General features: G+C 29.8%; 1 protein-coding gene across 3 annotated transcripts in view; it reads right to left on the bottom strand.

The window, feature by feature from the left end:
* The window catches only part of TTLL15 (tubulin tyrosine ligase-like 15), a 39,660-nt gene that overhangs the window by 20,592 nt on the left and 1,772 nt on the right, over positions 1–17,296 (bottom strand). Inside the window, exons 1-5 of one of the 3 annotated variants that reach the window (XM_067282576.1) lie at positions 8,093–8,378; positions 4,471–4,713; positions 3,958–4,113; positions 3,281–3,400; positions 68–213 (exon numbers count right to left, since the gene is read on the bottom strand). In XM_067282576.1, coding sequence (XP_067138677.1) covers positions 68–213; positions 3,281–3,400; positions 3,958–4,113; positions 4,471–4,713; positions 8,093–8,155 — 728 coding nt within the window. In that variant the 5' untranslated portion in view covers positions 8,156–8,378. Of the gene's footprint in view, positions 1–67; positions 214–3,280; positions 3,401–3,957; positions 4,114–4,470; positions 4,714–8,092; positions 8,379–17,296 lie in introns of those variants that run through there. The other 2 variants (XM_067282577.1, XM_067282578.1) reach the window with 2 other exon arrangements.

Genomic DNA, 17,296 nt, shown 5'->3' with positions numbered 1-17,296 from the left:
AAAAAAAAAAAACATTATATTACAAATAAAACAAAGCTTATATTAAAGTAAAAGTAAAGAATTGTACCTTCCATCAATAAGATAAGGATTGCTAATATATTCCTGCACAAATGTTCCTTCACTTTCCAAATCCAAATTTCCAACTTTATTCACAATAATTCCCCGATGATTATTGCTCTTTTGAACCCACATTTTCTGCATATTGCTCTTAGCCTTAGAATTATTTACATAATTAAACATTAATCATTAACAATATTTATAGTAATTTAATTAATATTTACATATAACTAAAATACTATAAGAACTGGTAGAAACCAACTGTTAATTTAATAAGAAAAGATAAAACTATCTATTAAAACTTTATTTAATTTCCAGCTATATTCACTTTGAACTCTAAAATGAACATTTTTCAATTATATTCAAACACCAGAACACTTGCTGAGCTTACTATTAATTTATTATTCAAACGCTTTCAGCCTATTTTTAATAGGCCATCCTCAGGGGAAATTATTGTTCTACAATCAAACACAAAGCTTTTTGAATACTTGTTAAATTTAAAATCTTTTAAAGCTTTTACATTAAACTGTAAATATTAAATAAACAACAAAATACTAATACATTATATAACTACACAAATGTAAAAATATAAACTAATATAACGAAAATACATTAAACCAGTTTAAGCATAACTACCACAAATTTTTAAGGGTTTTTAATTCCCATTCCTTTTTCTATCGTGTATTTCCAGGCTGTTGGAAGAGCATTAGCATCCTTGGCATTTAAACAATTGTTATTCACTTTACTCTTATATATCTCCATTTTTTCCATACCTAACACAATAGTTGGAGAATGGATCGTCTTAACTATTCTTGCTTCATCCCATTTTACATTCGCTCTTTCTGTTTGTGCCATGACTGCCAAAATGGTGTTATTGTGTCCTCTATTAACGTCGTACTTGTGCTCTCTCTTAGACGTATTGCCAAGTTTTTTCTGGTTATACCCACATAATTCTTTGCCACTCCTAACTTCTGATTTTTAAAAGAATTTTATAAACCCCAGCTTTCTCTTGCATTCTTACTTCATCTTTATCATTCCTTAGTAATCTATAGATGTTTGGCACTCTTTTATTTACCATTTTTGTGTTTTTATATTTACACAATTTGTCCATTACTCCCTCTATATTCCTATTGTATGTGAACTTGTTAATCCTATCTCCCCTATTATCTCGTCTGCTTCCATGCTGTCTGTAACTCTTCAACAAGCCTTCAATTGTGGTTGTTTTGTATCCTAAACCTTTAGCAACTTTTTAAATTCTGCTGACCTCTCTAAGTCTATCTTGAATGTTGGTGCAATATAAGAACGCCCTTTTAATAAGTGCCTTAAACGCTGATATCTTGTACCTAAATGGAGGCTTGGTCAAGAGTTACAGACAGCATGGAAGCAGATGAGATAATAGGGGAGACAGAATTAACAAGTTCACATACAATAGGAATATAGAGGGAGTAATGGACAAATTGTGTAAATATAAAAACGGTATATAAAAGAGCGCCAAGGATTACTAAGGAATAATAAAGACGAAGTAAGAATGCAAGAGAAAGCTGGGGGTTTATAAAATTCCTTTTGAAAATCAGCAGTTAGGAGTGGCAAAGGATTATGTGGGTGTAACCAGAAAAAACTTGGCAATACGTCTAAGAGAGAGCACAAGTACGACGTTAATAGAGGACACAATAACACCATTTTGGCAGTCATGGCACAAACAGAAAGAGCGAATGTAAAATGGGATGAAGCAAGAATAGTTAAGACGATCCATTCTCCAACTATTGTGTTAGGTATGGAAAAAATGGAGATATATAAGAGTAAAGTGAATAACAATTGTTTAAATGCCAAGGATGCTAATGCTCTTCCAACAGCCTGGAAATACACGATAGAAAAAGGAATGGGAATTAAAAACCCTTAAAAATTTGTGGTAGTTATGCTTAAACTGGTTTAATGTATTTTCGTTACATTAGTTTATATTTTTACATTTGTGTAGTTATATAATGTATTAGTATTTTGTTGTTTATTTAATATTTACAGTTTAATGTAAAAGTTTTAAAAGATTTTACATTTTAAATTTAACGAGTATTCAAAAAGCTTTGTGTTTAATTGTAGAACAATAATTTCCCGAGGATGGCCTATTAAAAGTAGGCTGAAAGCGTTTGAGTAATAAATTAATAGTAAGCTCAGCAAGTGTTCTGGTGTTTGAATATAATTGTAAGTAAACTGCTGAGGAAGTGGGGATAGTTTGAAAGATTTTTCATTATTTAGAAAGCTGAAGAAATTTTTAAAAATGAATTTAAATATTTCCCTTTTAATTTTGTAATACATAAGTTAGAATAAACAATGAAACATAATTGAAAATTTGTTTGTTCATATAATTCATACAGTCAAATTTGTTAAAATTTGACTATATGAACCCTATAAATATTATTGAAAATTATCAGAATTTTGTGAAAATATTAAATTTCATAATTTGCAAAATAACAACTATGCAAGAAATACACAATATTTTCATAAAATAGTATGAAATAATAATGATAAAAATATTAAAGAATATTCAGAAATAAAAGTCTGGTTTTAATCTCAATAAAGTTTATATTTATTTAATGTTATTATTGATATTAAATAAACAATAAAATGAAACAGATGAAAATTTTGTGCTGAAAATTATCATTAAAAGAAAGAAAAAATAATAATATTAACTAGTTGTGAAAAAATCAAAAATAATGGTTTCTTATATTTTCATCTTACTAAAAAGACTCTCAACAGTATTAGAAACATTCAAGTCTTTTGGTGAGATGAAAACATAAGAAATCATTCATTTATTTTTGAATATTATTCATAACAGGTTAACTGTGAAGTTTACTTGACAATTAACTAGTTATTAACCAGCTATAATTAATCCATTTTGAAGAGCATGTAATGAAATTCAAATAAATGTTACTAATGTTATTATGAGTCTTTGTGAAATGAAAACATATGCCAACATTTTTTATTATTCTTCGTAACTGGTTAACTACTCAAATAGTTTGGTAATTTGCAAATCAGTAAATTTAAGTTACTTGAATTACTTGAATATCTCAAAAAAACTTTCAATTATTGAAATAGTCTATTGAAAAATCTACAATTAAAGCTTAGCTTTAAAATATGAATTATGCAACTAAAAACTATAAACTATATATATTATATAATAAGTTTTCTATTTATTGAATGAATAAATGTATAAATATATAATACTTACATATTGTAAAAACTTTTCCTTATCATCTGGTATTTGAAAAGCAGCAGGAATGTGCTTCAAATTTGATGTTGCTAGACTTACTTTATTAGTAACATATCCAGATCCAGGAAAATGATTTACCTATGACAGAAAATTAATCTGATTTTATATATATTATAATTCCTTGATTCTAAGATGCACCACAAATTTAAAATTGAATTTTAACATTATTTTTTCATGGAAGGCAAAATTTTAAAATAAATCAATTTTAAAGTTTTGTTAAGTAACAAGTTAGAAAAACAACACAAATGCCATAAACAGGTAAGTTTGATAGCTCTATTTCTACACTCTTCTGTATATAGAATTACTGTTCAATTTGATATTGTACCATAATTTTACCTAGAAGGCATTTTATACACTTAAAAAGAGTTAAAATTAAATGCTTATTACCAGAAAAACACATTTAAACAAACATGACCATATAGCTGAAAACATTTATTATTAGTGCATAATACATCACATGGTGAACTTTAATGATTTCTAATTGTTGTTAAGTACTACAAATTTAAGACAATATTATTCTAAGACATATCTATTTTGGACAAGCAAGAATTTATAAAAACAAAAAATGCTTCTTAGAATCAGGCAAATATAGAATTATCAAATTAAGTTTAAAGAATGGTATTAAAAAAACTTACTTTTTGATAATGTTTTAAATGCAACATTGTAGAGGATAATTCTGAAAAAGGATAATCGTGTGCCCAAAGAACATCCCAATCAGAACTGCTGTTATTAATTTCATAACCAAGTCTTTCAAAAACAATAAATACATGCTTGAGATAGCCACTTTCAAGCTGAGAATAAAATATAAATGAATGAACTAAAAACATTAATTATAAACTTTAATCTTCTAATAAATAGAATAAGAACTTGATAATTGGGCTACAGTTTTCAAATCACAGACCTAAACATTCCCACTATTGTCTGTCCACCGTCATTCATTAATCTCGAGAATGGAGTTAAATAGAAGAAAATTGAAACTAGATATGGAAAGCTTAGGTGTCAGAAGCCCCAATTAACTATATATGAATTTCTGGTCTGCAACAGAAGTCACATGATTTTGAAATTAAAATATGATTAAAAATTATAGCCCAACATTGTGACAATATCGCAATAATTTTTAGTGATTTTTATATGTATTAAAATCTTACATTTCTTCCATGGATCCATGCAATTGGTTTAGTGCATTGAAAAGTTTCAGTTTTAACATTAGCAACTGGTAAATTATGATGCAATGAATAATGTTCTTTTTGCATCCTATGCAATTCATATATATTGATAGTTGTTATAATAATACCAATTATTAATGTTAAAATAACAATATTCAAAATAATTGGAAGGCGACCACAAATTCTATTCATGTTGTTACTGGGAAGACTATACTTTGGTTTATCCTAAAAAAAACAGACATGTTCTAATGATTTTAAATTAATAAATAAATTTTTAAATTTTTAAATTCCTTATTCCTAACACATTTTTTAGATTTTTTTCTAAGGAACTAAATCTATAAAATATCAAAAATATTTAAATATAAAAAATTAAATTTAAAGTTATATCATTAATTTATAACATAAAATTTTATTTTAAAAAATTATCATCTTAGTTTTACAGTTTAACATTACTATAAATTTTAGCTGTCACTAAAATTTATTTCATTTATCTTTGTACATCAAAAACTATAGTGCTGTTTACTATCAAAAATCAATGTTAATATACAGAAATATATTATATTTCTGTATATTTTAATATTCAATATATTATATTGAATATTAAAACTCAAAATAAATATATAAAATACTTATATATTATATATAAGCTAAAATATTTATAAATTAATAATTTACACAGTAAAACAAGAATTAAAATTGTAAATCAATATTTTTGCAGTTAAAAAACTGGAAATAAATAAATAATTCTGAATAACAATTTCATGTAGGAATAGCAAAGCCAATTCCTATATTTTTAACACAGACTTACATGCTATATGAATACCAAAAGCATTTGAAAAAGTAAAAGGTTGATTTATCAAAACATTTTTATATAAATCATAATTTATTATTGCTGAAGACTGAAGTAATAACATTGACTGTGTAACCATTATCTGAAGTGATTCATCATCAAAACTTAAGAATTTAATGTAAATATGTAATATGTTCACCTAAAAATAATATTACCTGCAAGAAGCATAGTTCATTCATTAAGTTTAATGTCAGTTTTAAATATTACATACTGCAGTGGAGCTACACACTCAACTTTGTTTCTACAGCTGTCTCATACAAATAGGATTCTTTTGCAGACAAATTAAACATCAAAAATCCTTAAAATAACTTCAGACGATAATATTTTTATATTTAACTTCCATATATTAAAAACTTTTATAACATATAGTTTAAAACAAAATATTTGTAAACATTTCACACAATGCTTGTGCAAATATACACAATGTGATATCTATATTTATTTCGCTATTCAATTTTCATATATGATTAACATTTCTTATTACAATTTAATTCTAATTTCCAAAATAACAATGTGATCAGGACTAGCTCTAGGCATCAACAAAGTTGGCATCAAGATTAGAACTTTCCTAATTTGCTATTAGCATTATATTAGAACAACTTATTTAATTTTTAAATTTACCATTAAAAAATTTATTACAATTAAAATGTGGCATCATTAAATTTTTATTTTAATATAACATTGTGTTTAAAATAAACAGAAAAAATATAATTAAGGAATTTTGTAATTGAAGATTTTATCTAAAAATCAATATTTTCAATCTGATTTTAATTATTTAGGAACCAAGTGCAATATTATTTATACTACAACTAAACTTCTAAATATCTTTATTTTTCCAATTTTGGCTAGGATGAGTCGACTAGTAAATGACTACCACAATCATTCACTGGAATTTTAAGTTAATGTGTCAAATCATGGCCACAATCATGCCAGCAAAAGAACACAAGTAATTTTTGACATCTCATATCAGTAAATAACCATATACAGCTTCCTATCAGTGGCCAATTGGGTAGTGGGATTTTCTGTCTTTGAAAATCATCCTCTGCAGTACGCTGTCAATATCTGGCTCAATATCAATATCCGTTTGGGCTTAAATTAAAGTTAGACCAACAGGATGATAAGATGGCCCATTTCCTTGACCTCAATATTTACCTGAATCATTGTTGTATAGCCACAAAGGTGTACCATAAGCCTAATCTTCAACCTTTCTTCATCCCCTCGACCTCAAACGACCTGTTTACTTATAAAATATCTGCTTACAGGGCTCTAATCCATAGAGCTTTTACCCATTGCTCCAGTATTAATGACACACTTCATGAAATCCAACACATCAAACACATCGCCATAGCTCACGGTTACAACGGAAAATTAATAGATAGGCTAGCTCAAAAAATACATAGTTGCTTAGAAAATGAAGCAATTAATTCCAGACCTCTTAAACAGCAATGTAAATGAATTGTAGTGGAGTTTGACCCTAGAATGAGCCAAGTGTTTAAAATCATAACCAAGAAGGCCAAAGCTGATCTTACATACAAACACAACCCTACGATATATAAACTTCTCGCTAATATCAAGGATAAATGCAGTGAAGCCAGAAAACCGGAGATTTACGCGGTTCTACTTGAGGACAATAGATTTAAGCCGAAAAAATTAACATACATAGATTCAACCAACAGATCTCTTACAAAAAGGATAGCAGAGCATAAATACGACACATACAACAGAAAGTTTAATTCCACCCTAGCCCAATTTGCAAGTGAACCGAATATAACAGCCAAATGGGAAGAGGCTAAGATTATTATACCTATGCTTGATTATAACAAGCTTAGAACAATTGAAACAATAGAAATCTTTACAAAATCCCTCAAGAAGAACTGTATTAACAACAAAGACGCAGACTCGCTCTCCACTGCATGGCAATCACTCCTCGATAACCCCTTAAATTAAATAGGCCAATCCACCCTCATCGAGCCGGTTGCAATCTTTCAAGCGTTTTCTAAATTTATCTCATTTTTTATTTTCCAATTTTAACAATTATCTTATCATCAATAGTCACTTGCACATCTTGGTTAAAATCAAAAGATAATTAACAGTGTCGATATCATTTAAACTTCGTAATCAGCAACGACGTCACTAGTAAGAAGAAACCTTTGTAAACAGTGACATCATTTAAATATCTGCTAATCGACGTTCCAACTGGCCTTATTGTACCTGAAGAAGGCCATTCAAAACGGCCGAAAACGTTTGTACTTAGTGATTAAACTGCTAGAAACAAAGTGTGAAAGGTAATCGAAGATTTTACTTAAATTTATCTTACTTAATCTTACTTAAATTTAATAAAATTTCATTCATTCATTCATAATTCATCTAATCATTACTCTTATATGATTATAAAACCATTAATACTTTTGCAGATTTTGTAATATTCTCTAATTATTTCAAATATTATTATTATTTTCAATACTTTCTTTTCTATCTTATACAGGCTATATTTTTATCAAAATATAGCCTGTATAAGATAGAAAAACCAATCTGTGTACTTATTTTATTTTTTCTGTTTGGTATCACAGAATAACTAATAAAATAATTAGAAAAAGATCCAAAAAAAAACCATAATATCCTTTACTGAAATTTAATTTTTTACTCAGATATGATTTTTAATTTTATCTGAAATTCTCCATTCATCCAGATTCATGTTTCATTATTGTTATTGTGAAATAAACAAATATCCGATTTGAAAATTAGATAGTTTACCTTAAAATTATCATCATATTGTAGTGATGAATACGATCGTCTAGATTTTAGCCATGACTGCATTTCTGAATAAGCTATTTATTTAAAAATCTCATTTATGTGTATTCTAGCACCAATTACAAAAGAAAAACTAAAAATTCTCAATTTTAAACTCTCGCCTCTCAAAGCTCTCAAATGTCATTATCGTTTTAAATAATATAAATCGGAACGATGTAAGTATTGCAATATTCGAGTGAACTGCTGAATTCATTGGACATCACATGTTTATTGTTGCCCTAAATCCACGTGGCCGCAGTACAGTACAAAATCAAACGTGTCAAAAAGTTAAAAAATAAAAATATAAAAATAAAATATAAAATAAAATGAAAATCAATACAAAATTAATTTCTTTTGTATTTTTATAAATATTTTTATAAACAATTAAAAATGTTTTACAACGAATTTAAGATACTCATGTATATCAAATTACACTCGTTAATTACAAAATTGAGGAAAAGTGCACGAATTACGATAAAACAATGACAAATCCTTAAATTGTGAATTTTGTTAGGAAATAATCCGTAAAACAGAAATCTTAATTAAGCTTTTAATTTTTTTTTTTTAAATTCAGTTGTCGATTCTAACTTTTTATAACAAAAACAAATAACTTTTAAATTTAGTCAAGTTAATTATTATTTTTTAATTCGATGATAATTTAATAATAATAATAACGAAAATCTAAATGAAACTTAATTTAAATGAAAATGTCTAACTACAACTTCTCTTTTCGTGCGGTATATATGTCGCCAACATTCTGTCGTGAAAACCCCCTAAACGGTGGTGCGAACATAACTGGCACCCCTCTCCCCCTCTAGAAACACATAGTTTGTCTTGGAGACCATTTGGGCGCCCCTCTGCGAGTGGCGCTCGGTGCATGATACACCCCTTGCACCCCCTCGCTACGCCACTGCCCCTAAACAAGTGCAATGTATATTTTTAAAAATATTAGTCCTTTGACAATTCAGAGAAATGAATTTTTACGTTAGAGCTCTGGCAGTGTGAGCACAATTGAACAAAAGCATAATGTGATGAAGCAATCTGCTCCTGATTTGGCAGCGTGCACAGACTCGTAATTTGTGGCCGTGAGAAGTCATGAGTCATGTAACTTTTGGAAGCTCCTATTTACTCCTGAAACTCCACTAAGGATTGTCCATAAATTACGTCCACATTTTTCTTGAAATCCCTCCCGTCTTCGGAGATGTCCAACAAAACTGAACCCCTCAAAACTATTTATGAACAGATAACATAAGTAGAAAAGAAACGTACAAGAAATTTTGAAATAAATATAATAAAAATGCATAAACTGTATAAAATTTAATGAAATAAATGGACGTCTACTGAAGCTCAACCCTCCAACTTATCGTAACCCTTTCCTCCCAGTGTGGATGTCATAATGGCAGACTTTACATTTTCCCCCTAAATTTAAGGGCATCCCAAGTTGTCATCACTGGATGTTAATGAAAAGACTGTAATATAAAATTTGATCATTAATTAGAGTTTTTGAAGAAAAGTATATGATGAAAGAAGTTTGCATTCTTGTTATGATTCGAAATCATTGACTTTTGGTTGTGGGGATATCTGAAAGATTGTGTCTATAGAGGAAGCATATGGACTCTGCCTGAATTGAAAGCAAGCATAACATCCATGTTGCGACAATTCCTCAAGAAACCTATCACCTAAGGTGACCAACTTTTTTACAATGAAAAGGAAGACACACATAAATTGAAGGAAAAATATTGTAAATAAAAGAAACATTTTATTCATTGCAACAACAATACACTATAATGATCTCTACTGCATGCGTATGTGCTGTGTTGTGTTTCGGTAAGAAGTAAATAAAGCTACTTGCATGCAGCGCACTCTCTCAAGGTCTCCTGTGCAGAGCGCATGTGTTTCATAATCGTGCTTTGCTGCACTGTACCAAGCCTTGATGAACCGTCATGTCAAATACAAACACATCACATCACATCACACTCCACGGATCGGCTCGGCATCGATCACACATGGAGATTTACAGATTAGTCTTCAAATATCAAAAAAGGAGGACATGTAGGAGGACACTTTTCAAGGGAGGGCAGAACTTACAAAAGAAAGACTGTCCTCCCTAAAGGAGGACGGTTGGTCACCTTACTATCGGACTACTGTTGAACACACTGTAAGACACTTTGAACATGTGATTGATGCAAAAAGATTGCACATTGAACAAATGTTCCAAATAAAAACCTTTTGCGTGTTTTCATTTTGTGTTTCTTGTTCATGCACCATTTTTTCACCTAGTGGTAGAAATTTGAACTAAATACTTTTTGCATTTGCTTTTCCCCATGGTCCATATAACGTATAAACCAAGTTTCATCAAAATACATCAAAGAGAATGGGCTCAGGTCTGAGTAGGGCAACTTTAATTATAACCATCCTGTATTTTAATTTCATAATTAGTGTTACCACCCATCCAGCTTTCACTCAGACAGTCCGAGAATTGACTCACTGTCCGGGTGAACTATTAATTTTGTCCAGGAATTTCGTAGAAATTGTGAAATTATGATGAAAGAAAGTTCTTGCAAATATTGTTATAAATTTACACCATTTGAACGAGACCTCACACTCACTGAAACTCATTTGCCATCCCGCCATGTTACTCTGTTTATGCTGACGTGTGAAGTGCAACCTGCCTCTTGATGTTTTCTTTTTTGCTTGTATGTTACTCCTACGCAAGTCCCTAATCCCTAACTGTAACTGATTTAGAACTAGCATGCACATTATTTTTCGCATTGTAAAATGACATTGCGCTGTGCGTCAAAAACTTCTGTTCAAACAAACCTGTCCTGCCGTCCAGGTCAGCGATTTTGTAAAGGTGGCAACATATTCATAATTGATTTAAAATTCTTAAAGTAGGATTACAATTTAGTCAAAGTACTTTTTGTATATTTAATGCATTTAGGAATAGGTTCAGTTTAATGCAATCAAGGAAATAAAATTGTTTGATTTTATCATATAAAGTTATCATCTCTAATTTTGACTATAAAATCATGTATTTTAGTAGTAAATTTCTGTAGTCTGGATTTACTTATCCTGTTCCATGGTTATTTAAACCTGTAACTTTTCTTAATTAAATAGAACTGTTTTATACTAAAGATTAATTAAATTACAATGTTTCTTGTAAAATATAGTAACAATGTCATGTTTTGCTATTCATTTGTCTTCTCGTACCAATCATCAATGCATTTATCCAACATATCTTTTTTCTATTTTTGATAATGCTTAAGACCAGGGCCAGATTTACATAGGGACATTTGGGGTCAGTGCCCAGGGCCCCCACAAAACTATGTTTAAACATAATTTTTTTTCCTATTACTACGACAGCCTAGTGTGGCCTAATCATGAGGGCCATAGGCAAAGAAAACCAAACCTGGGAAAATCCTATAAAACATTGGAAAATTTTGAGAAAAAAATTTTACAAGGTATTTTTCAATTAAATTAAAATAATTAGTTTTACACAATAAAATATATGTATGTTTACAATAACCTTATTTTTAAATGAAATTTACAACTTCCTAGTTGAAATCTAATTGAAAGTACAGTATTTTGTGTAAATTTTCTAAATCATCAAATTTCCCTACTCTTAAAGGGGGGGCTCCCACCGAATTTGTGCCCATGGCCCCTGAATTTCTAAATCCGACCCTGCTTAAGACTGATACACGAAATAGAACAAGAGTGGAACTTACAGAATCAGAAATTTGCATAAAATTAAATTTTCACACAAGTTGTTCAGAATTTCTTAAATTTATCAATAAATCATAAAACAGCAAAGAATAGTAATCATCATGGCACACAGGTAGTCAAATAATATTGGATTTATTCAATCAACAATGGCTGAAAACAAACAGGCCTACAGAACTCATCAAATATAGAATATACACATTATGTTAAATGATTTTCCAGCATTTAATGAATGAAATTTGGCTGAAACAGATAATTCATTCAATACTCAGAAACTTTAATTAATTAAATAATATGGTTTTATTTACTAAAAGCTACTCATAAATTGGAAAAATATTTCTAGAAGACACAAAGACAACTGTAATAAATTTCAGCAAGAAGTTAATGGAAATTGATGAATGTTTTTGGCCTTGTTTATAGGCCTGCTTCAGGTCATAATCCAATACTCCAGCCAATATGTGATTGTGATGCCAACTATATGGGCATCACAATCATGTATCAATGCAATCCCACGTTCTACCAAATATTGTATTATGTATTGGTAAAGACAACACTGACCCAAAAAGAGCACTTGGTGTGTACATCATACCAGTCACTGATGAAAGATTTAAACAAAAGCTAATATACATTGGCTCCATAAACAGGTTGTTAAAAAAAATTGGAAGAAAATAAATATGACATTGAGAATTACAAACAGCACTACCCTATCCATATATGCCTCTGAGCATGCGGTAAAAGCTAACCTAAAGCAAGTCAAACTTGTGCAATGCCTTTCACAATAACCAAATTAGAACTTTGGAATGCCTAAGAGTATTCAAAGCAACCAATGAGAATGCCTTACTTTTAAATGTTGTCAAACTCTATTGGCAGCATGGCAAACCTTTGACAACCTAAACAAGGTTCAGAAATAAATGGAATAATTTTTGTTACATTATTATTATTATTATTTTGTTAATTTTTAAAATTTTTGTAATATGTTAATTGTATTTATTTAACTTGCTATAACACAATAAATGTCTTCTACTATTAACACTGTAGTGAGTAACCCAAAGTCACAGACTAAAACCTTTTACAGTGTTGTATACGACAGAGACCCAACTAATGTTTTCAGCCTTCTTCAGGTTGAGAACTAAATGTCATCCCCCTCTAGACCGCCAGAACGATGTGCCCAAGAAATAAACATAGTACGTGTCGCGTCTCACCCCTCTGCCTGGCTCTGTTCGAATTCTTCGAACAGGCACCTCCACAGATTTCTTATAACATCTCGATGTAAAATTTAAATTTTATTCAATGTTCTGTTGCTAGAATGCCTTCACATTCTAGAAATAGAATGTCAAATTCAGTTGAAAGAAAAGAAGACAGCAGCCACAAATCTATTATTTTCACTACCTACAATATCAGCTGGACAGTATGTTTGATCATAAGGACAACATATCCTTTTGTCAAGCAGATCACTGACTAAAAATGTAAGCAACATATTGGAGGCAAAGTGTGCCATCATTCCTGATTGCAATAAAAGCTCCTACATACACAACAGAGCAAGAAACCATTACTGAAATGCAGTGTCAAGTGTTTATCTGCAGTTTTCAAGTGTTGAGTGCCACTGTCAACAATTATTGATACTCATCCTGTGTCACTGAAACTCCAATGTAAAATATCAAGCAAAAACTAAGTTTCTAATGTGTAGTCTTGTAATTTTACAGACAGGTATAAAGATTTAAAATCCAAGACAGTTAGATTTCCTCCATTAGAACTGTCTGAGAATTTGCAAACAGGTGGAGGTAAAGTTGCCAACTCTCCTGGAAAAAGACCCTTAGTTTTTAAAATCTCCTGACTCCAGGAACTCTGTTAAAATCTCCCGGATTTTTTCGTACTGCCCACACTGAAAAAAATTCAGAGCTGCTACTGCTCCTCAATCCTCAAAACATACAGAATGACATAGCAGCTAGAATTTAACGACTCTACAAGTATTTACAAGAAAATGATCATTTTGACAATGGACAAAGAAATTGACTGGAATGAACTAAAAGATCCGAGTTCTTTTCTGAATGTGCCTATAAATGAGAATAAATTGTATGAAGATTACTGTTTACTAAGAGAAATTCGTGAAGTCATGGCAAGCAAAACAAAGAGAGTAGACATGCGTTGGATCAATTTTTTTGAAAAGTGTGGGTGAATCTGGCAAAGAAATAAAAAGAAACTTGTTGCATTCACTCTATCAATCCCTATCACAAACGCCGCTGCTGAACATGTTTTCGGCATGGTAAATGAACTTTGGTCAAAAAGTCATAATCGACTGAATGAAACACATGTAAAAACTGAAATACAAGTGTGCACAAATTTCAAATACACCTGTAAAGAATTTTATGATTTTATCATCTCCAATCAAAACACATTGCAAACTGCTTGCAATGTAAAAAATATTACCGTATATTCCGGTGTATAAGACAACCCCCGACTTTTACAGTTAAAATAGAGTTTGGGATATACTCACCCTATAAGACGACACCCAGCGTACAAGACGACCCGACTTTTGAGAAGATTTTCCTGGGTTAAAAAGTCATCTTATATGCCAGAATATACAGTAGATTTTCATTGTTTTTTTATTTCACCTCCTGGATAGTGCTTTCAAATGCAGCACCCTATCTGATGGAAAATTCAAAAGTACAAAAACCATATATATTAAACCCAAGAATTCCATATTTTAACCTTATAATTCCATAACCTAAGTGTTTTAAACCCCACAGTTAGTTTATTTATTGTTTATGAAAAAATATTTTTATGGATTCCGAAAAGATATTTTGCAATTTATTTTACATAAACAATAAATTAATTAATTACATTATTAACTGTCCCCTGAGTTATGGGTTTAAAAGCTTAGATTATCAGTTATGGGGTTTAAATAGCTTGGGTTTGATCTACATGGTTTTCATATTTTTGAATTTCCTGCCAGGTAGGTTGCTGCATTCGAGAGTACTCCTGGATTTCTGACCCACTGAGTTGGCAACCCTAGGTGGAGGAGACCTGTGTGGACTCTATACAAGCTAGAGTTACTAGATTTTTCCGATCAAAACTTGCTAAAGTCTGGGCCTTGAGACGATGGTGGGAGATCACTCACGATATCCCTAAACTCTTTTGCTAAGATGCACAAGATAGGTCAACAACTGAGACCAGTGGCTGATAAGACTAAATTGCTTACTCGTATCTTAGATTCCATAACTTAATATCCCCACACTTGGAAGGATACCTCTTTAACATCACCAACTCTCAGGAACTTGTAAAAATTCTCGGACATAAAGTAGTTCTGACAGAGGATATGTAACCATCTTGGATTTTAAATCTTTATACCATCTGTAAAATTACAACACTGCTTTTGTGCTCTGAGAAACTTTTTTATTCACAATAGCAATCTTAAGGGCCAGGAATTCTAGTCTTAACTACAGATTGTTTTACATACCTTGGCCAGGCAATGCATGATTACTTGCTCTGGAAGTTTTAAAGTTCAAAACTTCTGGACTATACAGAGGATGTTGCAGGACTGCCCAATTCCAACCACAGTTTGGTTTGATTTGATGTGTGGAGTATAGTGCAGATTTTCATTTATTCGGACCTTTAAAGAAATTTTTGGTGGGGAAATGCTTTGCAGATCAGGAGGAATTGGAAGACACTGTTTTGGACTACTTCAAGTAACAGTACCGTGAGGGGATGTTCAAACTAGTCATGCTGAGATAAATGTCTCAACGTTTACGGCAATTATGTTGAGAAATAAACAAAAGTATGTCATTTTGGTGGAATGTGTTAAATATTTTCTTTAATTATAAATGTTATTGTAATTTTGGCTTGTACCTTTAATATCGGACTCCCCTCGTATTTAGTATTAATTTTTTTCTTACACCTGTTATTTATATATGTAATGAATTTTTTTATTTGTGTGATCCTCTTTCTAATTTCCTGAATGTTCTCAGGATTTAGTGAACTGGAAGGTGTAACTCTACCTGCAAATATAGTTATGTAGAGTAGGTAATTTGATGAAAATGTTTAATAACTATAAAGTATAATTCATTAAAACTATATTAAACTTTCCATCAAATGAAACAGCATTCATATGTAAGCTATATAATAATAATGACACCTTTTAAGCTACAAAATAAAATTTATTTAATATATTAATACTTCATATTAGAATACTTCATTATATACACATTACAACAATGAATGAAATAGTAACATGTTACTATATTTAGAAAATAGTTGGACATTTGAACTCTTCATCAGCAACCTATTACTACTGTTTGCTAAAGTTTCAACAGATATATTATTAAATAATATTAACAGCAAATATATTAAGCACAAAAAATTTTTAAATAAAACTGAAATATTTGGTTTATTAATTTCATTAAATAATAAAGTTCATTATAAATATATAATAAAATTTAAATATTTTTCTGCAAATAACTTTAACATAATTTTTTTTAAAAATATTTCCTTATAGAATAATAATACAATGATTTTTATAACATTGCTTACAAAATCTTACATATGCTACACTATACTTTTTAAAATATAGTATAATGTAAACACACTGAAAATGTATTTTATAATTGGACTTGTTTAATGACAATTATTCAATCTGAAGCAATGTTTCTTAAATGTGTCCAAAACTTAATTAAATATAATTGTTACAAAATATACAGGAAATCTTTTAAAAACATCAAAAAAGTTACTTAATTATGTATTATTTGCTATTGCTTGAAATTTAAAAAATTATATATATATAATGATTAAAAAATTAAAAAAATTTAACCTTAAAGTAACATGGGCTGATTTGAGACTACTAAGGAATTTAATTTTTCTATAAAAGATATAGAACCTTCTGTTAGCAGACAAAAATTGTCCCTCTTTTTATCTTTGAATTTACTTTCTGCCAGTTTAAAAGCAATATGTATGATATTCTGTAGTATTTTTTTAAAATATCATAGAACAACATTAAATTAAGATTGTGTTCATTTTATTCCAGTTTGTCTCCACAAATGGTCTTGGAGACTGCTGCATGTAAGTGACATTACTAGATTTTTCACGTTAAGTTGTTAAGTAATAACATTGTTACTAACATATAAGTATGCCTTAGCTAGGCCAAAAAATATATGCAGACTGTCAGACTGTGCTGAGACAGTTAAGGCACAAAAATAATTTATTTTGTATAAACAATACATATTCATGAAGGAAAAAGAATTAATGATTCCGACATTATTAGAGAAAAATTCAGTTTAATCAATAACAAAAGAAATAAAACTCATTTCTTAATTTACTAATGTATATTCTCATCTTTTAAATTGTAATCTCTTTTAATTAATAACCCTTTTAATTACAAATGTTGTAATCCTAAATGCAAATTAAAATAAACAGTCTGTGAGTCCACACCATGTTACTTAAAAGAAAAAAACATTA

This window comes from Centruroides vittatus, unplaced genomic scaffold (assembly GCF_030686945.1).
Source record: "Centruroides vittatus isolate TY-2023 unplaced genomic scaffold, ASM3068694v2 contig_958, whole genome shotgun sequence".
NCBI classification, from domain to species: Eukaryota; Metazoa; Arthropoda; class Arachnida; order Scorpiones; family Buthidae; genus Centruroides; species Centruroides vittatus.
The sequence above is the reverse complement of the archived record's forward strand: the minus strand, read 5'-3'. Positions and strand labels throughout refer to the sequence as shown.